This window comes from Microcaecilia unicolor, chromosome 1 (genome assembly GCF_901765095.1).
Source record: "Microcaecilia unicolor chromosome 1, aMicUni1.1, whole genome shotgun sequence".
Classification (NCBI taxonomy): Eukaryota; Metazoa; Chordata; class Amphibia; order Gymnophiona; family Siphonopidae; genus Microcaecilia; species Microcaecilia unicolor.
The window spans coordinates 602,603,860-602,630,961 of record NC_044031.1 but is presented as its reverse complement, the minus strand read 5'-3'; the positions used below and the strand labels follow the sequence as shown (position 1 = coordinate 602,630,961).

At 41.7% G+C, this 27,102-nt stretch overlaps 1 protein-coding gene across 3 annotated transcripts in view; it reads left to right on the top strand.

The window, feature by feature from the left end:
• TRAPPC9 (trafficking protein particle complex 9) overlaps positions 1 to 27,102 on the top strand; it is a 1,491,395-nt gene that overhangs the window by 563,385 nt on the left and 900,908 nt on the right. For all 3 annotated transcript variants that reach the window (XM_030219557.1, XM_030219566.1, XM_030219550.1), the window contains one exon: positions 15,102 to 15,244. In XM_030219557.1, coding sequence (XP_030075417.1) covers positions 15,102 to 15,244 — 143 coding nt within the window. The remainder of the gene's footprint in view (positions 1 to 15,101; positions 15,245 to 27,102) is intronic.

The following is a 27,102-nucleotide window of genomic DNA, read 5'->3' as shown; positions in this document are numbered from 1 at the left end:
TTGTGATCTGATATGTTTTCATTATAACCAGGTAATGTTTGTAGATTTGTTGGTTACCTGTAATGGCGAGGGAAAGAGGATGCTTGGGTTTCTCTAATTGTGTTAATTTTGTGCATATTGTGACAGCAATGAACCTCACTCCTAAGCCAGGGTAAGTGGAGTATGACTTCTGTCTCTTGTTTACTGCTAATTTTTTACATAGTACTTGCCATCATGCCAAAGACAACTAACCTTCTGGAGTTCAGAGAACATAATCTTAATGTTTATTCAGATTTACTGATCCACTTTTCATCAACTTCTGTGCTCTGTATTGGTTAAGTGGTGTATAGTACATTTTCAATAAACTGTAGACCATAGCAAAGCAGTTTACAAAACAAAATAAATAGGTGGATACTCTTTATCAAAATGTACTTGGAGATTGTTTTAAATTGGCAACATTGCTATAATCAAGATTGCACTGTATATTTTTATATGCCATCAAAAGGATATTTAAAATAAATTATAGCCCACCATTATATAAGCAACCCACAGAGCTTATTTTCAAGTGACATCTCTTTAATTCTGATTTGTTATATAAACAGCTGTCTGTGAGTTTGGTGCATTACAAACCAATATCATTTCATTGCTTGTACGCTATGCAGTTTTTCTTTAAGCAGATTAATATTGTGGCATACTGGGTATCGATTGGTTACATTGGGACTATAAAACTGTGTTCCTTAATGGAAATCTCAATTTCTTTTAATGGGTTGTTTCCTTTGCTTAGTCTGCTTCTAGCAAGGTTTATGTTTGATAGTGCATTAGCATTCATTATTCAGTAGAGTTTTAATTACATAGATTTACAACAGTGGAAAAATAAATTTCATTTAGTGCAGAATCTGTTCTTCTAGGTAGTGCCTAATTCATTTATGTATGCCATTTTTCATAAGTAATTCTTAGAGAATTGCTTAATGTAGTGCACAGACGCAGATGGCAATTTTTTTTTCTAATTTTAGCATTTCCATTTAAAATGGACTTGTGTGTAAATACAGTTGAAATACACTGTAAGAAAATCACTCTTTCATACAGGGTTTCTTATTTGAGATGGGAATAGAGGTATAGTTCTGAATTTTAGCTGCCACAACCTAGTAGAGATTGGCTTGGCAGAGCTTACAAGCTAATCAAGACAGACAAACAGGACAAATAAGGGAATGATAAGACAGACATGGGTACTGAACAAGCGAATAGGAGTTAAAAGCAGCATCAAAAAGGTGGGCTTTTAGCCTAGATTTGAAGATGGCCAGAGCTGGAGCTTGACATACTGAAGTCTATTCCAAGCATACAGTGCAGTAAGATAAAAGGAACAGTCTCTGGAGTTGGCAGTGGAGGAGAAGGGTAGAGATAAGAGAGATTTACCCAATGAATGGAGCTCCTGGGGAGGAGTGTAGGGAGAGATGAGAGTGGAGAGGTACTGAGGAGTTGCAGAGTGAATGCACTTTTAAGTCAGTAAGAGGAGTTTTGAACTGTATGCAGAAACAGATAGGGTGTTAATGAAATGACTTGAGCAGGGCCGTGCCAACATGGTAAGTGGGGTAAGCACCGCAGGGGGGCACCAACCTCTGGAGGGCGCCGCCGCGGTGCTTACCCTCGCCGCCCTGGGGGCTTTAAATCTTTTACGTCCGACGGTCGCAGCAGCTGAGCAGCGTCAGTAAAAGCGCTGCCGACTTCTCCAGCCTTCCCTTCGCGCTCGCGCGTTCGTTCCCTCAGTGTCCCCCCTCGCAAGGCAATGATATCAGAAGAAGGCGGGACACTGAGGTAACGAACGAGTGAGTGCGAAGGGAAGGCTGGAGACGTCGGCAGCGCTTTCACTGATGCTGCTCAGCTGCTGCGACCGTCGGACGTGAAAGATTTAAAGCCCCCAGGGCGGCGCGGAGCTGAGGTAAGGGAAGGGCAGAGAGGGACATGGATGGGTAGGCAGGGCCCAGGAAGAGGAGAAATTGCTGGAAATGGAGGGGAGAGGGGAGAGGAGAGAGGAGAATTGCTGGATATGGATGGAGGAGGGAAGGGCAGAGAGGGACAAGGATGGACATGGATGGGAGGGCAGAGGCCAGGGAGAGGAGAAATTGCTGGAAATGGAGGGCAGGGGAGAGAGGAGAATTGCTGGATATGGATGGCGGTGAGAAGGGCAGAGAGGGACATGGATGAACATGGATGGAGGGCTCAGGTAGAGGAGAAATTGCTGGAAATGGAGGGGAGGGGGGGGGAGAGAGGAGCATTGCTGGATATGGATGGAGGAGGGAAGGGCAGAGAGGGACATGGATGGGAGGACAGGGCCCAGGGAGAGAGGAGAAATTGCTGGACATGGAGGGGAGAGAGGAGAATTGTTGGACATGGATGGAGGGGAGGGAAGGGAAGACAGAGGAAGGAGATGCACATGGATGGAGGGGAAGGGAGAGAGAAGAAATGCTGGGCATGGATGGAGGGGAGGGAAGAGAGAGGAAGGAGATGAGGGAAAAGGAAGAGAGGAGAAAAACTGCACATGGATGGAGAAAATAGGCAGAAGCTGGATCCACTGGGCAGTCAAGTCTGTGGAGGACCCAGCTTTTACTTATGGATATAGAGCAAGAAAGAAGAAAGGAGGAAAGTAAAGAAATAAATGGAAAGGAAGCCCTGGAAACGGAGTTACGAGGACAGATAGCAGCACAATCAGATACTGGGCCAGCATGATCAGAAAAAGAAAGTCACCAGATAACAAAGGTAGAAAAAAATCATTTTATTTTCATTTTAGTGTTTGGAATATGTCCACTTTGAGAATTTACATCTGCTATCTTATTTTGCAATGTATAGCAATTTGTTTCTAAGAATATTGCTGACAATTCCTGTCAGTGTGGCAAGTGGTGAGCGATCATTTTCACGGTTAAAAATCATAAAAAATTATTTGCGATCAAGTATTTCTCAAGAAAGGCTTGTAAGCCTTGCCATGATTGCTATTGAGAATGATATATGTGCCCAGTGAACATGAAAGCACGAAAAGCTAAGTGGTTGTAAAGCCTTTATTTGTTGAGCAATCCCACAAAGATGCACTCCATCTTTCAGCTCCTATTTCCTTTGCATCTTGTGCCACACAGGGGGTGGGGGGGGGAGGGCGCCCATCTGATACTCTGCAGGGGGGCACCAGAGACCCTAGGCACGGCCCTGGACTTGAGGAGAGGGCTAATAGCTTAGCGACACTGGGGGAATATAAGTCATGCAGCAGAATTTTGAATGGATTAAAGTGGAGAGAGATGGCTTAGTGGGAGACCTGTGAGAAGCAAGCTGTGGTAGTCTAAGCATGAGGTGAAAAGAGTGTGGACACGGGTTTTGGTAGTGTGCTCAGAAAGGAAGGGACAAATTTTGGTAATATTATAGAGTATTATAAATTATTCTTTAATTAGCCCACCTAAATGTTGGCCATAATTATGACACACAATGCCCTCTTTTGTGAATGCCTCCTCCTTGCGTTTATGTACGAAGGGAGTCTTTTACAAAGGGGCACTAGCGTTTTTAATGTGCGATAAAAAATTAGTACGCACTAACCATGTAGATGCCCATAATTCCTATGACTATCTACACGGTAAGCACGTGCTAATTTTTAGTGCATACTAAAAATGCTAGTGCACCTTTTTAAAAGGGGCCCTTAGCCATTTTAGTATGGAATTGCAGAATAACAGGTACTACAGGCATTTGGTCATGTAAGTGTACATGGCAGTGTGAATGACATTATTCTATACATTTAAACTTGCAGGCGGCACTTAAATTTAGGCAACCTGTTCTAGAATGAGGGGGTTTATATCTCTGTGCTTTTGAAAGCCATTTGCAAAGAGATTGTTTTTTGACATAATGTGGCTTTTCCTGGTCAAAATTTTAAGTTATTGTTACTTTTATTGGTGTTCAGGATAATTAAGCTTTCTGATTATCTACAAATGTTTGTGGTATAGGGGTTAATGATAATGTAATTCATGAGCTTTAATCTCTTGGAAACAACCGTCTTGCTGGTCGGATATCATGATTATTGAATCCAAAATGTATCTAGCTCCTATTCCATTAATGAGGCCTCAGCATTTGTCAAGACTAATTTGCATGTTGTGAGATCTTTCAGTACACAGTTTTGAAGTAGGCATATGGTTGGTTCCTTGCTTATGCTGGGAAACTATGGAGGGACCATTCACATAACTAATTTGTTTATTTGGGGTAAGGGGCAGGATTTGGAAAGGCCAAGAGGCCATAGGCAAGTATTCCATACAAGCTGCACTCTTCAGTCAGTCAATAAATCAGACCAATCCAGATATGGTGTTCTGAAACATCTTGCGTAAGTAAACATTTTTTGTTAGTAAGTAGCTGGGACAATCAGAATAGCAGTGGCAGCACGCTTGGGCTCAGCCATTAAACAAACAGTATCTACAAAGTCTCTTTACCCCCCCCCCCCCTTTTTCTTTTACTTTTTGTGAGAATATTGGATTATTCTCTCAAATTCTCCTCTATAACAGTGTAGCAAGTACTTCAGTATAAGTATGTTTCAAAGATTATCACGTACAGTCTTTGTGGTTAGATGTAACGGAAAACTCAAGAGATTCTGAGGCTCCAGTGCTGTGCTTTAGGTAGTTTGAATGGTAGTCCTCAGAGGCTTGTTATTGTAAGTGGTTCTTGTTTCCTTAGTTTCAGGAGTTGTTTCAGGATCCCATGTAGATATAGGTGGTCCTGATTGCCTTGCTGGAAATACATAGCTATGCTCAGCTTCTGTTTTACTCCTCAGTGTTGAGAGTGGGTGCTCATTTCCACTGGTCCCCTTCACAACTCAGAGCCTAAGCAGCCACTGTCACTGTAATTGTGCCTAGACTTCTTACAGACTGTCCTAACTAGGACACTCTGTTGTTTCTGTTTCTTGTACTTGCTTAGACGTAGATGACAGGAGCCTTTGGGCTGGATGGCTCTCTCCTCACATGCTGGTCATTCAGCTGGTGATGCAGAATTGAATGAGTTTAGGGTTTTATACCCAGGGGAAGTTGCCTCCAAAACTAATCTCCTCTCCTCACTATTGTACTGGTCATTGTGGAAGGTACCCTTCTCTAGCAGTTAGGTGTGTTGGAGTTGAATAACAGTAAATTATTTTAGTAAAGTCTCTAGGTATTACTGCTTGCACCCCATAGTGGGATCCTAGGCTCTCTACATAAGTTTGGGTTGTACAAGGACTGGTTCACAGGGTAGTGGCACCCTGAGCCAACATTTGCTTTTGTCACCCCATCTTTGGGTCCTTGTGGTTTGAGCTGTGCAGATGGCAAGGCTCATACTATGAAAATAGCCTCTCACCAGTAAGTAATTGTGTAGCCTGATCATTTCCACCCTATTGTAATTATTTCCTCCCCTGCCTCATGTACATTCCTCTGCCTTTCATCCCTGTCACTCAGTATGTTTCCACCTGTGCCATTCATTTCTTGCATTGTGCCAGACCCCATGACATGTCACACCATTGCTCATCAAAAACAGGGTGGAAAAGAACCAAGTCCAAGAGATCAGTCCAAACACCAGGATAAGATGCTCCAAACACAACTTTTCTTGGACCCTACACGGTCTGTGTTTCGGCTACGAAAGCCTTCCTCAGGGGTCAGTCGATGAGTGCTCAGCTTTATATCGACTGATGATGGCGTGCATGAATATATATCTCAGATCAGTGTGGTGTATTTGGGATATGGCATCACTGACCCTAGTGAAGGCCTATTCATAAGCTCACTTATAAAGCTTGGAAGACAATGACCCCAGTCTAGTGTAGTAACTTGACTTCTGGGGTCCAACTTCAAATCCTTCAGCTCTGATAACTTCTTTGGCTTCTGATTACACTACTAGCTGCCCATTGTTACCATCAGAAACAATACCTTCCCCCAACCATTGCTCATGAAATACCACTGACTCCTGATCAGTTATAGAGTTAAATTATGGATTTTAGTGATTGCCTTCAGAGTAAGACAGCCAGGTTTTCCAGTGCTCTTAGCCAGTGCTCTGGTTTCACATGCTTCCTTGCAGGTCTTTGTTTGGCCAATGATGTTCTGTTGTTTATCCCTTCTCTGTTCCAGACATGTTGGGTGGTTGCTAGAGAGACTAGATATATTGGACCAAATTACAGGGACACACACAAACTTTTCCAACTCGTGAATAAACTACTAGACACTACACCAGTCACAACCAACAGCAAAGACGCACCGGGAGCAGATAATCTAGCGAGATACTTCAACGAGAAAATCATACAACTACGACATAAGATACCTGTCAGTACCATCGACTATGACGAAATCCTCGACTGTCTCGACCTTGACCCTGGCAACTACCCAGCAGACAGAACCTGGACCAAGTTCGAGACACTATCAGAGGACATCATCTCACAAACGCTTAAAAAATTTGCCAAATCTCACTGCAAGCTAGACATATGCCCAAACAACCTTATGACATTTGCTCCTCAACAATTTATAACAGACATCACAAACTTGAATTATATGTTACAAAATGGACTCTTCCCGGAGAAAGGAAACATCCTACTCACTCCCATACCCAAAGATGCAAAGAAAAATGCCAGTGAACTAACCAACTACAGACCAGTAGCATCCATCCCCTTAATAACCAAACTAACGGAAGGATTAGTGACCAAACAACTTACAAACTATTTATATAAACACTCAATTCTCCACGACTCCCAGTCAGGATTCCGGTCTAACCACAGTACTGAAACAGCACTAGTCACTCTCATGACCAAACTCAAACAAATGATCGCAATGGGAAAAAACATACTACTGCTACAATTTGATATGTCAAGCGCCTTTGACATGGTCTATCATGGAATATTACTACATATCCTTGAGTACTTCAGAGTTGGAGGCAACGTTCTTAATTGGTTCAAGGGATTCCTAATCACGCGATCATACCAAGTGACATCTAACTCGACTACCTCAACCACATGGATACCTGAATGCGGAGTACCACAAGGATCCCCCCTCTCGCCAACCCTGTTCAACCTAATGATGATACCCCTAGCCAAACTACTATCAAAACAACAAACCTTAACCCATACATATACCGGATGACGTAACGATTTACATCCCATTTAAACAAGACTTAATGGAAATTTCCAATGACATCAACTAAGTCTCCCAGATCATGCATTCATGGGCAGACGCATTTCGGCTGAAACTTAACGCAGAAAAAAACCAATTCCTAATACTCACCTCTCAACATAACCAGAACAAATTCACCACCATCAACACACCAAATCTAAACCTTCCTATTTCGGACACCCTAAAAATTCTGGGAGTTACTTTCGATCGACACCTAACACTCGAGAACCACGCGAAAAACACACCCAAGAAAATGTTCCATTCAATGTGGAAATTAAAAAGAGTAAGACCATTCTTCCCATGGACTGTGTTCAGTAACCCAGTACAATCAATGGTGCTCAGTCACCTAGACTACTGTAACGCGCTATACGCCGGCTGCAAAGAGCAAATAATCAAGAAACTTCAAACAGCCCAGAACACTGTAGCTAGACTCATATTTGGTAAAACAAAATATGAAAGTGCGAAACCTTTATGAGAAAATCTGCATTGGCTCCCATTTAAGGAACGCATCACATTCAAAATATGCTCCCTAGTCCACAAAATCATTCACGGAGAAGCACCAGCCTACATGTCAGACCTGATAGACCTACCACCCAGGAATGCCAAAAGATCATCCCGCACATTCCTCAATCTACACTTCCCTAACTGCAAAGGTCTAATATACAAACTAATGCACGCGTCAAACTTTACCTACTTGAGCACACAGTTATGGAATACACTACCGCGCAACCTAAAAATGTATTGTAAGCCACATTGAGCCTGCAAAGAGGTGGGAAAACGTGGGATACAAATGCAATAAATAAGTACATAAATAAATCATTCTGGTTCTCCTTCTTTGGAATTTCCTTCCAAAATACATTTGCTTGAAGCCCACTTCACAGAAATTTAAGTCCTCCTTCAAAGCCTATCATTTTTATCAAGCTTCTGGGGAGGCTGAACTGGTCTGAGATGGCCATAGGTCTGGCTCTGCTCTTTTGATTTCCATTGTTCTCCTTTCCCTTATTTGTGCCTTTTCTATCCTCTGTTCTTCTTTCCTACATTTGCATTGTAAACCACATTGACTTGTATTTGAATTGTATATCAAGCTTTTAAAGAAACAGTAAACACCGCCAATTCCTTTGCCTCCAGTTCTAGTTCCTACCTTCCCCAGTCTCCAGTCCTTAGCCTCCAGCCTGACCCCAGCCCTCAGCTCTAGCCTCCTACATGCCCCAGCAGTGGCAGGAGCATATTCTGCAGCTATACTACTCTTATTCAGGTTGTTCAGCAGCTTTGAAACATAAGAAAAAGGCACTTAATTGTTTTTGTTTCAGGACAGAGTCCAAATTATTGGGAGTGGTGATGGTACACTCAGTGTGAAGCTGCAAATTAACTCGGTCGTCAAGAAATCTTTTTATCAACTTAAAAAACTTTCTTGTATTAAGAAATATTTTGAAACCTCAGTTTTTAGGCTTGTGATTCAAACATTAATCTTGTCTGTTCTTGATTATTGTAATCTAATGTAAGTGGATTGTGCTAAATCCTCTTTAAGAGGCCTGCAGATAGTCCAGAATATGGCTGTATGTTTGACTTATTCTTTAAATAGGTTCAAGCCTCTATCGTCTTACTTTTTGAAAGTACATTGGCTTCCGGTAGAGGCTTGGATTTATTTTAAGTTAGATGTTAGTCTTTTTGGTGCTGCAGGGAGAGGCCCCCTTCTATCTTACTGAAGTGATGACTGTATTATTAAGGGGAAAGTCAGACCATTGAAGGGCTCAGTGTTTATTATCTTTTCCTTCAGTTAGGAATGTTAGGTATAAAAGAATTTTGTCGTCTTCACTTTCTTACCAAGCTCCAGTTTTTTGGAATTCGCTACCCTTGGAGCTGAAGCACAGCTCAGATTTTCTTACATTCAGAAGCTTGCTTAAGTCTTTTTTTGTTTAAGAAATTTGACGTGGGATCTTTTAATTAACTTATTTTATTTTGTATATGTTATGGTATATTGCATCATATTCTGGACACTGTGTTCAATTTCTTACTTTGTAACCCACAGTGAACTATATTGGTATTAGCAGGATATAAGTCCTGTATAAAATAAAATAAAAATATTCCAAATCTGTAGGCAACTGAAAGAGGAGGTGCAGCACAGTTGTGGGAGGGAAAAATATGTTTTCGTTGCTGTGAAGAGGCGGTTCTATGACGCAGACTTTTGGTGTCCTTACACTTGGATTCTCTGAGCCAGTTCTAAACTGGCTCAACTTCTTAAGCCAGCTCTGGGTTCAACTAGAGTGACCAAGGTGGGATGAGAGTAGAATGGAATTTTGAGCTGAGGTTTGTGAAAATATAAGCGCCAGAAAGAAAAAAGAAATAGAACAGAAATGTATTGTGCATTTAACAGAAAAATATAAATGGCACAAAAGTGGGAGCCTTGATTTCCTGATTCTAGAATGTCACTGAAATAAGAACAAAAGAGGACCCTCAAAAGTTGCTATTCCTATATTTATAAATGTAAATGATCTATTGAGACACATCACTTGGCCAAGACATTCAGAGGATAGGCCTGGCTGGGGATCAGGGCCACTTAATTAATATTTCTGCACTCCAATAGCCAACACAGCTGTTCCTGCTACTACAACAATTGCAGAAAATGCTGGAATCCTGCTGTCTGATGAGGCATGTTGACATCCCCATCTCATCAGATGATCTGATGGCTCTGGGATTGGTCTATTTACAAAAGTGTATTAATGCACATTATTATGTTACTAGTAAAAAAGCCCCGTTTCTGATGCAAATGAAACGGGGGCTAGCAAGGTTTTCTTCTGTGTGCATGTGGGAGTGTGTGTGTCCCTGCCCTCTGCCCTCTCTCCCCTCCCCCCTCTGAGTCCTTCACTGTTACAGATAGAGCGATTTGATTTCGTGCTTTGCTGTGTTTTCTTTCACTGTTTGTGTTACAGAGAGAGCGAGGGCGGGGCAGACACTCATGGGGAAACCGGATATCTCTCCCCTTCACACTTCCGGCTGGAGGCTTCATAGAACGGTGGTGGTGCCTTTTATATAGAGAGATAATGTGTATTAAGATAACTATAAGATAACAAAAAAACTATATTTTACACTTTTTTGAGCACTGGTCCATATTAATATTAACACAGACTAATAATCTGAGATATATTGTATGCAAAACTGCTGCCTATTAAAATGGTTTTAAAATTGCATTAAATAATGTGACTTCCATTATCTATCAGCAAATTCTGCAACCTCACTATACTGTAGAGTATGTAATTAAAATGTAAAATTAGCCTTTGGCAAGCAAGCTGAGCCCTTTGGGGGGGGGGGGGCATGAAGCTCAACCCTTATCTTTTCGGTCTGTATAAAGATCCCCTGCTGGAGCACATGAGATTATATCATATGCCATTTAGAAGTCGTGGTTTGGTGGAAGAGGATACTAAATGTAAGTTTCTGCTCCCAATTTGTAGACTAAAAGGACGTTGATGAGATTAAAGGTTATGTGTAGGCAGGTGTGCTATGCCTAAGGAATATTAACACCTTCCATGATTCAGGTTCACTAGTATCTGGCAATAAGAAGGCTGAGAGAGATATTCTATGTACAAGAGGGTCTTTACAAAGGTTTGCTAGCATTTTTAGCATGTGCTAATGATTAGCGTGCGCTAAACACAGACGCCAATAGGACTAGATGGCATCTCTAGTTTTTAGTGCACACTTATTTTTAGCATGCACTGAAAACGCTAGTGCACCTTTGTAAAAGGATCCCATAATGATTTATTTTGATATAGCAAAAGTGGCAAACAAAAACCTGAAATGATAAAGGGGATGGGACGACTTCCCTATGAGGAAAGGCTAAAGCGGCTAGGACTTTTCAGCTTGGAGAAGAGACGGCTGAGGGGAGAAATGATAGAGGTCTATAAAATAATGAGTGGAATGGAAATAATCGTGAATCACTTGCTTACTCTTTCTAAAAATACTAGGACTAGGGGAGCATGCAGTGAAGCTACAAATTAGTAAATGTAAAACGAATCAGAGAAAATATTTCTTCACTCAACATGTAATTAAACTCTGGAATTCGTTGCCAGAGAATGTAGTAAAAGCAGTTAGCTTAGCCGGGTTTTAAAAGGGTCTGGATAGCTTCCTAAAGGAAATGTCCATAGACCATTATTAAATTGACTTGGGGAAAATCCACTGCTTGATAAGCAGCATAAATGTATTGCACTGTTTTGAGATCTTGTCAGGTAAATGTGACCTGTATTGGCCACTGTTGGAAACAGGATGCTGGGCTTGATGAACCGTCGGTCTGTCCCAATATTGCAATATTTATGTACTTATGTTTTCTTAGCAGTAGTTTCATTACAAAATCTTATAACAGCTAAATTTTTATAATATGATCTAAGCCAAGGTATCAGAAAGCCTAACTTATACTTCCAGGACCAAAGGAAAATAAAGTAACAGCCATACAACCTTTTATGACTGGTATGACACCAATCCTGGGTTCAGCCCCAGGAACAGCAGCTGGATTTATTTCCCTGTGGTGCCTTGGGCAAACGTTGTGTGTGTTTTTTTTTTTGGGGGGGGGGGGGGGGGAGGAGAAGCAAAAAAGCAAAGTCTGTTGTGCTGCAGTTAATTAGTAGTTTCAGCCTTTGTTATTAGTGCTCTGTGCAAATGCCTGAACCTGGAAGCAAACTTTCTGATTGAATGGCTTGAAGCTCATCAGTTAGCAGAGCGGATCAGATGTACAATGTCTTCAGAGATGAGAGAGTGCAGATGAGGAATGCCAAGATCGCTGAAGATGGTGGTAACACTCTGCTTCAAGGTCTTCATAACTAGACTTGAGGCAAAAAATGTTTCAGACACCAGCGTCACTGTACGTTTACTGCAGAGAAACAAAGAACGTCTCTTTCATAGTTCGCATTCAGGCCAAAAGATCATCCCGCACATTCCTCAATCTACACTTCCCTAACTGCAAACGCGTCAAACTTTACCTACTTGAGCACACAGTTATGGAATACACTACCGCGCAACCTAAAAGTGTATTGTAAGCCACATTGAGCCTGCAAAGAGGTGGGAAAACGTGGGATACAAATGCAATAAATAAGTAAATAAATAAATAAATCATTCTGGTTCTCCTTCTTTGGAATTTCCTTCCAAAATACATTTGCTTGAAGCCCACTTCATAGAAGTGCTTTACAGTAGAATCTGTTGTGGTTTGGTTCTGGTATTACATAGTCACACAAAATTTGTTCAGGACCACAGAGCCCCTTGATCAAGATGTCTCAGGAGAGGAGACTGCCGTAAATGTTGCGGTGTTGAGGAGATCCAGCCAAGTGGACCTAATCTTGTATAGGGACAGAGAATTGAAGAAGATGGGTGCTCCCATTAATTCTTATATTACCAGCAATGGTGGCATACATCCATTACTAGACATGGTAATATGTGTCCTTATCTGCTGCAGAAATACAGATCTACAGGATTGATCATTAAATATGCAGCTAATGCCACAGTTAAAATAAATTGTTAACATGTATGACTGACTCATTTTAACATGGTTTTGTAAATAGGCTCTTTTGAGATAACATAAAATGACTAATCAATGGAAGCTGGGTGGCTTTATGGAGTGGAGGCTGTGGCATCAGCTTGTCAAAATTTGTGGTCTCCAAAACGTCCTGAAGATTTGGAGGTATTTGGCCACAACAGTTTTTTCAGGTTCAAATAAAATTATATAGGCTGGTTCAGATGCATTCAGCTTTTTTCCCGTGAAGATTTACTTTTTACCATAATTTGTTACAGACCTTCAAATTTCACAGAGTACAGACCAGTATGAATAAACTAAATTGGTAAGATGTTCTCTCTCGCTTCCAAATCAAAGCAAATCATCTTATAGTGTCCAGGGAGTTCAGAGCAGCCACATTAGCATGAGTAAGCCACCTTAAATTGTGATCTGCTTCCAGCTGCATTCTACTGTTAACTAAAAGAGCCTTTTTATTACAAGTCATTAAAAGTCATTAACTGTCTCTCTGACAGATTGAATAACAGTTTGCTCTTTCCATAATTATACATTGATTTCTCTGATGCATGTTATGAGCTTAGATGATATATATTATGATAAGGATTTCCATCAGTGAACACAGAAGTGTGGTCATGCCGAGTGACATAACCTAGAATCAGGCATATGCAGAACTACGAATTACTGCTTTTAAGTTCCCATTGTACAGTTTTGGGAGTGTATAATAGTAATATACAGTACATGATGTACCACTGAAGCAGCATATGCCAGTATTTAAATGACTTTTGGTCCTGTGGGAAGTCACATTAAGGTGATTATTTTAATAAATGAATTATACAAACATCCATCATGCAGTGCTGGTTGGGTGCCATGTGGTGGCAGCCTGTGTTACTTCTGATACTTTTTTTTAAACAGTACAAATATTGCATTCTTCATATTTTTTTAAATATTTTGTGTTTTTCTACTTAATTATCATTTGATATTGGACAGAAGCAGTTTGCACCTTATAGGCTAACCAATTTATTGAGGCACGAGCTTTCCAGGACCAGAGACTGTTCGTCAGAAGCATGAAGAGGTGCACATGAAATAAATAACCAGTCAACGTTAAATAAAGCCATCGTGACTAGCTGTTAGGAATGATTTTAAATTTTCTAACTATGGTTAGGTTACTACCACTGACTTTTCGCCTTGAGAAATGTATATTCTCTTGATCTTTGCACTCACAGGGAAAGGGCATTCCTCATGTGCCTTCATTAAATTGTGCTAATATCGTTTGGAACATTAATAATGCTTGCTCAGTTGTTGGCCCACAGTGGTGACGTTCTTTAACTGTTGAGTTTGGACTTGTAGAAGGATTTGATGACAGTCATAAAAGTAGTTAAAATGTTCCTTTTTAAGGAAGCTTTTCAGATATAAGTTCACTCAAGACTGTATAACTGGTGGAGATCTGTGAATGATATTCCTGGTGAAGTAATAAGCTTGTCGTTTATATGTGTCTGCAATAGAGAGTTGCACAGGGACAGAAATTTCGCCGATCCCCAGTGGAATCTAACTCATCCTCACCCGAACCCGCTAAGATTAATTCCATCCCTACCCGTGCTCACTAAGATCCATTGCATCCCCACTCATACCTGCAGAAATCAATGCTATTATTTACTTGCTTGCAACCCTCTGTTTTCTCCCAACCACAGCATCCTCCTGTGTTTTTTTTGGATGGTGTTCACTGTTTAACAAATGAGTTTCCAAGCCTCAGTCTGGTGTTTCTGGTCACTTCTCTGGGCATTCCAAGTCTCATTTCTGGTGCTCCAACAGCTTCTCTCCATACGTTCCAAATTTCATCCTGGAGTCACCATAGATTTTGGCTACACTCCTGTGGGAATCCCACGGCAATGTCTTCCATCCCCACAGGAATTCCATGGTAATTTCTTCCATCCCTCGGGAATCCCATGCAATTTCTTCCATCACCATGGGAATCCAGCGGGTTCTGCAGGGTTTCCTGCAGTCTCCATTCCCATTTAGCTCTCTAGTCTGCAATACCTTTGTAAATGCTTAAGTATGGGATTAGTGATGATCATGTTTCATGGCATAGGAATGTCAGTGCTATTTATGTGATACTGTAATCCACTTGAGAATTTTAAGATTGGCAGGCTAGAAAATTTATGAAATAAAATAAAAATTAAATATCTCAGTTTTGCGTGAGATTTACTATAAGATAATTTATGATAGCATCTCACACTCTTGGGCAATAAATTGCCATGAAATAAACATTAAACCTTGGGTTGATCGAGTACATCAAAATCACCAAATAAATGAAGCATACTGCTTGATTGGATTTTTGTACCCCAAGTGTATGACTCTGTACTTGAACAATATGAAATCTGTGGGATTGCTTATTTTTCAATTAAGGTTTCATTTGTATATTTTATCAGGCTGTACTTTGTGCAAAGCATATTTCTAAGCCTTCACTAAAACTGAATCATTTATGTTATTTTTTCCAGATACTGGAAGCCATTTTAAGCTTTAAATACTCAGGGGGACCGGGTCATTCTGAAGGCTACTACAGGAACCTCTCACTGGGTCTCCATGTGGAAGTGGAACCATCAGTTTTTTTTACACGGGTCAGCACTCTCCCTGCAACAAGGTAAACCACTCTCCATTCAGTCAACTAATTATCTTAATATTGTTAATGCTTCTGGAACACATTGATCTGAGAGTTTTCCAAGGTACCTGAGAAAAGCAACAATGCAAAACTGAAAACTATTGAAAAATGTAATAAAACAGTAAAAAGGATGATGTCTTGTGGTATCAAAGTGTGTTAATTTGTGGCAAACCTTTATAAGCTAATTTTTGGAGCTTAAAATGTTCAGTTTTAATACTATGGCAAACAGTTCTAAGGTTTGGCATAGAAACAGAGAAAAATGTAGGTAGATAAAGACCATATGGCCTATCCAGTCTGCCCATCCATGCCATCTATTCTCCCTATCATTCCCTTAAAGATCCTATGTACTTATCCCAAGCTCTCTTGAATTCCGGTACTGTTATTTTTTTCTCCACCTCTTCCACCGGGAGGCTGTTCCACAAATTCATCACCCTTTCCATGAAGAAGTATTTCCTCAGGTTACTTCTGAGTCTTTCTCCTTTCACCTTCATCCCATGCCCCCTTCTGCCAGAGCTTCCTTTCAATTGAAAGAGGCTCACCTCCTGTGCATGTATGTCACATACAGACTTATTTTCGAAAGAGAAGGGCACCCATCTTTCGACACAAATCGGGAGATGGGTGTCCTTCTCTCAGGGTCACCCAAATCAACATAATAGGAAGCTGATTTTGGGCGTTCCCAACTGCTTCCCGTCGCGGGGACGATCAAAGTTCCCGGGGGCGTGTTGGAGGCGTAGCAAAGGCGGGACTGGGGCGTGCCTAACACATGGGCGTCCTCGAGCGATAATGGAAAAAAGAAGGGCGTCCCTGACGAGCACTTGACTGACTTTACTTGGTCCATTTTTTCTTACGACCAAGCCTCAAAAAGGTGCCCGAACTGACCAGATGACCTCCCCTGACTCCCCCAGTGGTGACTAACCCCTCCCACCCTGAAAAAAACAACTTTAAAAACTTTTTTTTGCCAGCCTCAAATATCATACTCTGGTCCAACACAGCAGTATGCAGGTCCCTGGGGGGGGGGGGGGGGAGGTGTGTGTATGTGTGTGTGTCAGTGGAGGCATAGCGAAGGCGTGGACGTCCTGAACACCCCCCCCCAGGCATGGCCAAATTTCAAGGTAGTGGAGTGGAGGAGTGGCCTAGTGGTTTGAGCACTGGTCTTGCAATCCAGAGGTGGCCGGTTCAAATCCCACTGCTGCTACTTGTGATCCAAAATCCAAATAACTAAATAAATAAATAAAGGAGGTGTCAGAGGCATAGCAGAGGCATGGATGACCTTCTTACAGAAACATCCACATTTTGGACGTCCTCAATTGCCCGTTGCAGGGACGGAGGCATAACGAAGGTGCCTAACACTTGGACGCCCTTCACCCATAATAAAAAAAAAAAAGACATCCCTGATGAGCATTTGGACGTTTTCACCTGGACTTGTGTTTTTTTAAAGGTTGTAGACAGCAATTTATTTAAGGTTGTAGACATCTATTATACAGGCAGCTTGTCTGCGTGTATGAAGCCGTCTTTGGCATGCACAGAGCAGCCACGCATAACGCTTGGCTGCTCTGCACTGGCTTCCCTTCCTTAGGAAGGAAATCGTGTGCAAATGAGCTAAGAGCGAGCAGCTTATTTACATGCGATTGCCTTCATGCATTCCCGTTCCTTTCCGAATCGTTAAGGGATCGGTAAGAGAAGGGCTTTTTCCGTTCAGTTAGTGCATCAGTTAGTCCACTGCAGTGCCCCCTAAGGTGCCCGGTTGCTGTCCTGGCAAGTCAGGGGGACCAGTGCACTATGAATGCTGGCTCCTCCCACAACCAAATGAGTTGGATTTGGTCGTTTTTGAGATGGGCATCCTCGGTTTCCATTATTGCCAAAAATCGGGGACGACTATCTCTAAGGTCGACCATCTCAACATTTAGGGCGACCATCTCTAAGGTCAACCTAAATGTTGAGATTTGGGCGTCCCCGACCGTATTATCGAAACGAAAGATGGCCGCCCATCTTGTTTCGATAATATGAGTTTCCCCACCCCTTTCTCGGGGATGTCCTGCGAGGACGCCCTCTGGAAATCTTGGGCGCCCTGTTCGATTATGCCCCTCATAGATATTTATATGTATCATATCTCCTCTCTTTCGCCATTCTTCCAAAGTATTGAGATCTTTAAGTCTGTTCCCATATTCTTTATGATGAAGACCACTGACCATTTTAGTAGGTGCCTTCTGGACCGACTCCATCTTGTTTATATCTTTTTGAAGGCGCAGTCTCAAGAATGGCACTCGGTGCTCTAAATGAGATCTCACCAGAAATGTAAATAGAGGCATTATCACCTCCTTTTCCTGCTGGCTAGTCCTCTCCCTCATAAGTCCATAAGTATTGCCCTACTGGGACAGACTGAAGGTCCGTCAAGCCCAGCAAACTGTTTCCTACAGCACTGGCCAATCCAGATCACAAGTACCTGGCAAGATTCCAAAATAGTACAATATATTTTATGCTGCTTATTCTACAAATAAGCAGTGGATTTTCCCCAAGTCCATTTTAATAATGGTCTATGGACTTTTCCTTTAGGAAGCCATCCAAATATTTTTTAAACCCTGCTAAGATAACTGCTTTTACTACATTCTTTGGCAACAAATTCCAGAGTTTAGTTACACGTTGAGTGAAGAAATATTCGATTCATTTTACATTTACTAATTTGTAGCTTCATTGTGTGCCCCTTGTCCTAGTATTTTTGGAAAGAGTAAACAAGCGATTCATGTCTACCCTTTCCACTCCACTCATTATTTTATAGACCTCTATCATATCTCCACTCAGCCATCTTTTCTCCAAGCTGAAGAGCCGTAGCTGCTTTAGCCTTTCCTCACAGGGAAGTCATCCCTCCTCCTTCATCATTTTTGTTGCCCTCCTCTGTAGCTTTTCTAATTACACTATATCTTTTTTGAGATGTGGTGACCAGAATTGAACACAGTGTTTGAGGTGCGGTAGCAATATGGAGTGATACAAAGGCATCATAACGTCCTCATTTTTTTCCATTCCTTTCCTAAGAATACCTAACATTCTATTTGCTTTCTTAGCCGCAGAGGGTTTCAACGTATCATCAACGATGACGCTTAGATCCCTTTCCTGGTCAGTGACTCCTAATATTTTTAATCCACAATAGGACACTACCTCCTATCCCATGACTGTGCAAATTCCTCTGGAGTCTTTCGTGAGGTACTTTGTCAAACACTTTTTGAAAATCCAGATACACAATGTCGACTGGCTCACCTTTATGTTTGTTCACACCTTCAAAGAAATGTAATAGATTGTTAAGGCAAGATTTCCGTTCACTGAATCCATGTTGGCTTTGTCTCATTAATCCATGCTTTTAAATATGTTCTGTAATTTTGTTCTTTATAATAGAATCTACCATTTTGGCCGGGACCGATGTCAGGCTTACCGGTCTATAATTTCCCGGATCTCCTCTGGAACCTTTTTAAAAAAATCGGCGTTACATTCGCTACCCTCCAATCTTCCAGTACCATGCTTGATTTTAAAGTTCAATTACGTATTACTAACAATAGTTCTACAAGTTCATTTTTCAGTTCTATTGGCACTCAGGGATGGTTACAATCTGGTCCAGGATATTTGTTCAGTTTGTCAAATTGCACCATTCCGTCCTCCAGGTTTATAGAGTTTTCATTCAGTTTCTCCAACTCGTCAGCTTTGAATATAATTTCTGGCACCGGTATCTCTTCCAAATTTTCCTCACTGAAGACCGAAGCAAAGAATTCATTTAATCTCTCCTCTATGGCTTTGTCTTCCTTGAGTACTCCTTTTACCCCTCGGTCATCTAGCAGTCCAACCGATTCTTTTGCCAGCTTCTTGCTTAAAAATTTTTTTGCTATGTGTTTTTGCCTCTAACGCATCTTTTTTTTCAGAGTCCCTCTTTGCCTTTCTTATCGGCACTTTGCATTTGACTTGATATTCCTTATGCTGTTTTCTTATTATTTTCAGTTGGTTCCTTCTTCCATTTTCTGAAGATTTTCTTTTAGCTCTAATAGCTTTTTAACCATGCTGGCTGTCATTTGGTCTTCCTTCCTCCTTTTTTAGTACACAAAATATATTTGGCCTGGGCTTCCAGAATGGTATTTTTGAACAGCATCTAAGCCTAATGTAAATTTTTGACCTTTGCAGCTGCTCCTCTAACTTTTATTTTTTATCGTTCTTATTTTATCATAGTTTCCTTTTTGAATGTTAAATGCTAACGTATTGGATTTCCTGTGTGTGTTTACTTCAAAGCTGATATCAAATCTGATCATATTATGATCACTGTTATCAAGCGGCCCCAGCACCATTACCTCCTGCACCAGATCATGTGCTTCACTAAGGACTAGGACTACTGGAATTTTTACTCCTCTTGTTGGCTCCTGTACCAGCTGCTCTATAAACGGCACAGTATCCACTCCATTCCCAGACGTTCCCTCGGCAGCCAACCGCGGTTCTTCACCAGGATTTTCCTCTGTGAACACTGAAGAGAAATAATTGTTTAGTACGTTTGCTTTATCTTCATCACTCTCCACATAGCCATTCTCATTATCTTTCAGTCTTGCAATTCCATTCCTATCTTCTCCTTTCTCCAATATATCTGAAAAAGGTCTTGTCACCTCTCTTTTACATCTTTGGCCATTTTTTCTTCCGCTCGCGCTTTCACTAGCTATATTTCACTCTTCGCGTCTTTGAGTTTAATTTGATAATGTTTTCCATGAACCTCTCATTGCATTCTTTTGTATTTCTTGAACAAGGCCTCTTTTGCTCTTATTTTTTCAGCTACTTGTTTGGAGAACCATATAGGCTTCCTGCTTCTCTTGTTTTTGTTTAGTTTCCTCACAAAAAGATCAGTCGCCACATTTAGAGAAGCCTTTAGCTTGGACCACTGTTTTTCCACATCTCCAGCGCCTTCCCACGCCAACAGTTCCTTGTTCAGGTATTTCTCCATTTTATCAAAATCAGTACGTCTGAAATCCAGTACTTTGAGTTTTGTGCATCCGCACTCCGCCTTCGACCTTATTTCAAACCATATGGTGTGATGATCACTTACATAGGTGGGTACCCACCTGGATGTTGGAAACACTACCCCCATTCATGAGCACTAGATCCAGCATCGACCCTTCCCTTATGGGTTCCGTTACCATTTTTCTGAGGAAGGCACTTTGACAGGCGTCCACAATTTCCCTATTCCTTTCCGATTCCGTAGACTGGATGTTCCAATCCACGTCAGACAAATTGAAATCTCCCAACAGTAGCACCTCCGCTTTCATTCCAATCTTTTGAATATCTTCTATATCAGATCCTTGTCTAACTTCTCCGTTTGTGCAGGCGGTCTGCAGATAACCCCCGTGTGGATACAAGTTCCATCTTCTCTTTCCAGGATGATCCATAAAGCTTCTTCCTTTCCTCAGGCTCCCCGCATTTCAGCCGCTCTGATGTTGTCTTCACATACAGAGCCACTCCTCCACCTCTTTGACCCTCTCTATCCTTCCTAAAAAGATTATAGCCCGGTACTGTCACATCCCGTTCATGGGAATCGTTGAACTACGTCTCCGTAATAGCAACAATATCCAAGTTGGTCTTCCTTTAATCTCAATTCATGTCCGCTAGTTCAGTGTTTCCCAAGTCCAGTCCTGGAGTACCCCTTGCCAGTCAGGTTTTCAGGATATTCACAATGAATATGCATGAACTTGATTTGCATACATTGCTTCCATTATATGCAATTTTTTTCATTCATATTCATTCTGGATATCCTGAAAACCTGACTAGCAAGGGGTACTCCAGGACCAACTTGGGAAACACTGCTCTAGTTCTACCACCTTCCAGTCTCTAGAAAAGTTTTGTTTGTGGATTAATACCTTTCCTCTAGGATATATATGTTGAGGTCATCAAGTCTCTCATCATACATCTTGCTACACAAACCCCATACTATTTTTGTCACTTTTCTTTGAACCGCTTCAAGTTTTTTTACATCCTTAGCATGATATGGCCTCCAAAACTGAACACAATACTAAGTGAGGCCTCACCAATGACTTGTACAGAGGCATTAACACCTCCTTTCTTCTGCTTGTTATACCCTTCTCTATGCAGCCTAGCATCCTCCTTGCCATGGCCATCACCGTATCACATTGTTTCCTCACCCTTAAATCCTCAGTCACCATAATCCCAGGTCCCTCTCCTAAGCTGAGTTTACCAATCTCTCCCCTCCTATCCAGTACATCTCTTTTGGATTTCTGGTCCCAGCTAATATTCATCCAGGTCAGCTAAGTCTAGTAGCGCTATAGAAATGATAAGTAGTAGTAGTAAGTTTCTTATCTGATCCCACTGAATATCTGCTAAGACCCAGATAAGTGCTGCTGACCAAGCATGCATCGATATTACCAAATATTCAATGCCGGTGCCTGGACATGGCCCTGCATTGAATATTTGGGCCTAATTAAGCCCACAGCTGTCAGCATTTAAAAACCTGCTGACCGCCAATGCCTGAAAATTTGAGGAAATAGTCTTTTAGGTATACATTTAAATAAATGTAGTTATGCTGTCAGATTCAAATGGTAAAAAATTTATAAATACCAAATTGGTATTAACATAGGCTTAATGCTGTCATATGCTCCCCTTTAAAAATTGCAGAGATGAAAGAGGTGACCCCACCTGCTTATTTTCGTAATGATCCGTATAACTACCTGAGCCAGCTTGGATTACTGATGTAGCCTAGTATCTTTAAAGCACAATGCTGATGCTGATTGAGACCCACCTCTGCTAGTAGGTTGCTACTGAAGGGGCAAGTCAAAGATTTTCTGCTTCACTAACCCTTTAAGTTGAACATAGAGAGCACGTGGTCTAAAATAATTTAACTAAAAATGCAGTGCCCTCCTTTTTGGAAGAAAATGTATTCAAATGGAATCATAACAAAATTAAAATGTAGTCATTACATTTTATAAAACAGTCTTTACAAAATACATCAAACTGAATTATGTAATCATTGCAAAAAAGTATGAATACAAAAGGTCTAATAGACATAATGCAGTGTCATTTGAACAGTGCTGTTTCTTTCCCCATTATATCCTATGTAGCTGTCTTGAATAACTAAGACAAATTTTCAGTGATATGGAATAATGACTGACATGCATACAAATGTTTTTTTTGCTTTTTGTCCTTAGTTTACAGACACACTATTCACTGAATATACTTGGTTCAGTTTAGCCCTTTTCTTACACATCTGAAAATGGATGAAATCTTATGCATACTGTAATAAAGCAAATAAATGTATTTTGGGGCTTGGAGATGTCTCAGACTTGAAACACTTTATCATATGCTCATTAAAAGATCTATTTGTAAAAATCGCCCTTAGGAGCATGAGCAGGAGCAGTCTCAGAATAGTATTTAAAACATTTGTCTAGCCAATCCATCCAAATAGTTATTTGTCATGATCTTCTTTCTGGCCTGCAATTAAGGGCCGCTTTTACCATGTCTTTCTTTCCTGCAGAAAATGGCCATGCGGGAGGGGGGGAGCCCTTACCACCACCCATTGAGGTGGTGGTAAGGGCTCCCACGCTAACCCAGCGGTAACCAGGCAGAGCTCATCACTACCCAATTACTACCGGATATACCCCGGCATTACAAAAATAAATATATTTTTGTAGCACTTGATATGATGGCAAACTAGAGTTGGGAAGTATTGCCGGGCTGCTGTGGTAGCCCAGCGGTATTTCCTGTTTAGTGAGCAGTAATCCTGCATTGGACTTACCTCTGCTTAATAGAATGGGCTCTAAATGACTAGAATCTTGTGATTTTATAGCGTAGGTTGAAAATAGGAGGAAAGTCATTGTGACAAAGGGTCAATCTTTCAACGGGTCTAGTTTTATAGGTTTCGGATGGGCACCTAAATTAGCTCTTTAGAAAATATAGAGATTGAGGTAGGAAAATTTAGTTTTTCAAAAGGTTGATTATCCAGGGGTCAATGTTAAGTCAGAGGAGAAAAGCTAGCCAGCTAACCTAGGTGCAGGGATAGCTGGTCTTGTTGTGGGATTTGTAAGGTTGATGAGGGTAATAAACAGAGTTTTGGTTAGTCATCCTTTTAATTTTTGATTTTACACAAGATAAAATATTAGAGTAGTTGTTTAATCTGCCAAAAGGCAAGAGTGGGAGAGGAGAGCAAATTATGCGGATAGATTTGAATTTTAGAATTACTTCCTTTTTCCAAATCTGAGCTAAAGGAGAGTTATAATTAGTTACAGTCTCTAATCTGATTTACTCATAGTCACAAGGAGTATTAATGGAAGATGTGTGAAGGGATAGAGATTCAGGTAGGGATGTACTACCGTCTGCCAGGACAGAGCGAATAGACAGATGAAGAAATGTTTATTGAAATTAGGAAAGCTGTTAAATTGTATAACATTGAGAGGTCACGTGATGCGGTGTGAGTAGCGGCTGTGTTCAGCGCTGCTCCGAGACCCCTACCCCAAACCGCCATCCTTACGGAACAATTTGGACCCCCTGAGAGGTTGTTTTCTTCCAAGAGTCACTGCAATAGTCTATGGAACAATATCTAATTCTGATGCCGGCTGGAACAGCGCGCCAAGGAGCCAAAACTGAAAAACCTGCATCGCCCAATTCAGCTTCCAAGATGGCAGAGGCGAAAGGTGAGAGCAGCGGAGAATTTACAGACAAACAGCTGGCGCAAATTACGGTCAGCGCGGCTCTGTCACCCAGACTCGATCTGCTAGCGGGACAGTTAGAAAAATTAGATAGGGTGCTGACCGAGATGGTAAAACGCATGACCGAGGCGGAACAGAGGATCTCTAAACTCGACACATGGGCCCGTTGTGACCCAGAAATTTCGTGACTAAAAGAGCAGATCATAAAACAACAAGAAAAGCTGGAAGACATCGAAAATCGATCGAGGAGATGTAATTTAAGACTTGTTGGAATCCCTGAAAAAGTACAGAAGTCGCTGGGACACCTGCTAGAACAGTGGCTTTGCAAAGTACTAGCTCTTTCGGTCAGTTATGGGGCCCCTCTGTATACAGCGTGCCCACAGAGTTGGGAAGCCACAACCAGATAAAGGCCCAGGGTAATCATAATAAAAGTGCACAATTTTCTACATAAGGAAGAAATTCTAAGAGGATACAGACTGAAACGTGACACTTTATTGTATGAAGGTGCCCAGGTCAGAATCTTTCAGGATTACTCTGCAGGAGTAACAGAGAAAAGGCGGAGATTCCATCCAATATGCACTCTGATGGCTGAAAAGAAAATTCGCTTCATGCTATTATACCTGGCGATATTGAAGATACAACCTGAGGGGAAATGGAGATCATTTGACTCGACGTTGGAAGCACAAGATTTCTTAAACAAAGAGTTGCAAATGATTGCGACTTGACATTATTATGAAAGATGAATGGACATATTGCTTAACAGACAGAAGAGACGAGAGACTGGTATAAGCTGCGGTATGTTCAGACCGGAGTCAGAACAAGAGGCCATGATGCCATGGACGCTACATGAACTCTGATGGAGTCTGTTGAAGAGGCTAGACTATATGCAGCAATACGCAAGTTTGATGTTGTTTGAGTTGGTTTAAAGCTTGTGCTGTAGATCAGGGGATTTGTTGTGGAAGATGGTAAAGGATAACTGAAAGGGGGGGGGGGGGTCCCTGCATGATCGTGACCTGACTGATGGGTATTTGCTTATCAGGCCCTTAAAGGGTGCTATCTGGGGGAACAGTTCTAAGGGGTGAGGGAAGGGCTAGTCATAAGGGGAGTGGTTGGGGAGGGTTAGGGGATGGGGAAGGTGGGGGGACTGGGGGTTTGAGGAGCAAGATACGGAAATTGTCATGTTAGAAAATGAGGTAAATCCTGGTTTGAGGAAAATAGTATATTAACAAGGTTATATATATGTGGATAGTGAAACACTTTGACAATTGTGTGGGGAGGAGCTTCGACCTCTGGGGCAGGGCTGGGACACGGAGGTTTGGATTTATAGTTCTACTATTATGGTGAATATTAAGGTCTACCACATTGTAAGATAATTACTTGGAATATGGGGGGGATTTCCTCCCCAATCAAAAGGAAAAAAAAATTAGCACATTTAAAATGCTTGAAGACTGACATAGCGTGCATACAAGAATTCAGGCTTACAGACCAGGAACACGAAACACTTAAGCATGGATGGGTGGGACAAATCCTGTATGCCTCCTCAGATGGGCGAAAAGGGGGTGTAGCAGTTCTGTTACATAAAAGCTTGGCCTGCACTGCAGAAACAGTCATGAAGGACCCTCAGGGATGCTATATATTGATTAAACTATGGTTGCAGGGCAAGGAGGTATTCTTGCTCAATGTATATGCTCCCACTCCCTTTGATGGACAGTTTTTTCCGGGACTGGTGAGAGCTCTTGTTCCAGTTCAGGGTAAGGGGTTAATTGTTGTGGGAGACATGAATACACTGATGGACTCGCAAGAGGACTGTACAGGATCTCGAAGTGATAGGGCTAGAAGGGGAAGGGAGAGTTTGCGGCCTCCCTCTCTGTGGTGGATATATGGAGGCTCTTACACCTGACTGAACGTGACTTTTCATACCAATCCAGAGCACATGGCACATGGGCCCGTCTAGATTATACCTTTATAACAACAGATCTTTTCGTAGGGGTGGAGGAAGCAGGCCAGGAAGAGACAGTGATATCAGACCATGCGCCAGTATGGTTTGTACTCAACGCCCCAAAAAGTTTTTCCCCTGCCAAAAGTTGGAGATTCCATAGCTATCTGTCCAAAAATACAGAATTTCAAAACTTTTTGCAAAGAAAATGGGACAATTATGTAATGCATAACAAAGAACACAAAAACAACCCGCAGTTATTCTGGTGCGCCGCGAAGGCGGTTTTGAGAGGAGACTTGATTGCCTACATAGCTACGAGACATAAGCGATATGCCTCGAATCTGATTCACTTGAATTGCCAGCTACACAAGGCCAAGGGAAGATATATAGCGTCCCCAACTGTGGTTCACAAAGATAACTACCAGCCTGCTCAGGCAGCTGTAAATTCCCTGCTACACGAACATATGAATCGAAGCGTGGTATACCAAAAGTATAGTTTGGGCAGATTTGGGAACAGATCAGGGGGCCTGTTAGCCAGGTTGATAAAGAAGGGTGGAGGGAACCGAACAATATCAGTACTGAAAGACAAGAGGGGCAGGGTAGTGAATAGGCCAGACGTAATACGGGACATACTGTGTGAACACTTTAGGCAATTATATGCTGAGAAGAGCTCGGCACCTAGCAATCAAGGGAGCAATCTGTTAGCTAGAGCAGGGATGCCCCACTTAAGCAAAGAGGCAGTAGAAAAATTGGAAACTCCCTTACAGCCAAAAGAATTGCAACGGGCCATCAAAGGTCTGAAGTCTCTCTCGGCCCCTGGGGCCGATGGATTCTCAGGCGAATTCTATAAACTACTCCAGCACTCTGTTTTGGGCCCCCCTATTTGAATATCATCAATTGGTTATTAGAGAAGGGAGCTTTCCGAATTATGAAAATACTGCGCACATTTTTCTTCTGTTGAAGCCGGAAAAGGTCGCCGAGGAACTGGAGTCGTACCGCCCCATTTCCCTAATTAATGTAGATATCAAGTTACTGGCAAAGGTCCTGGCTGACAGAATGGCGGTCGTCATCCCAGAACTTATCGAGCTCGCCCAGTTGGGGTTTATACCGAAACGTCATTCAGTTTTACATATTCGAAAGGCGCTCATGTCGATGGTCCAATGTAAATATCAAAAAGAGCCCGTGATGGTGGTCAGCCTGGACGCAGCCAAGGCATTTATTTATTGCATTTG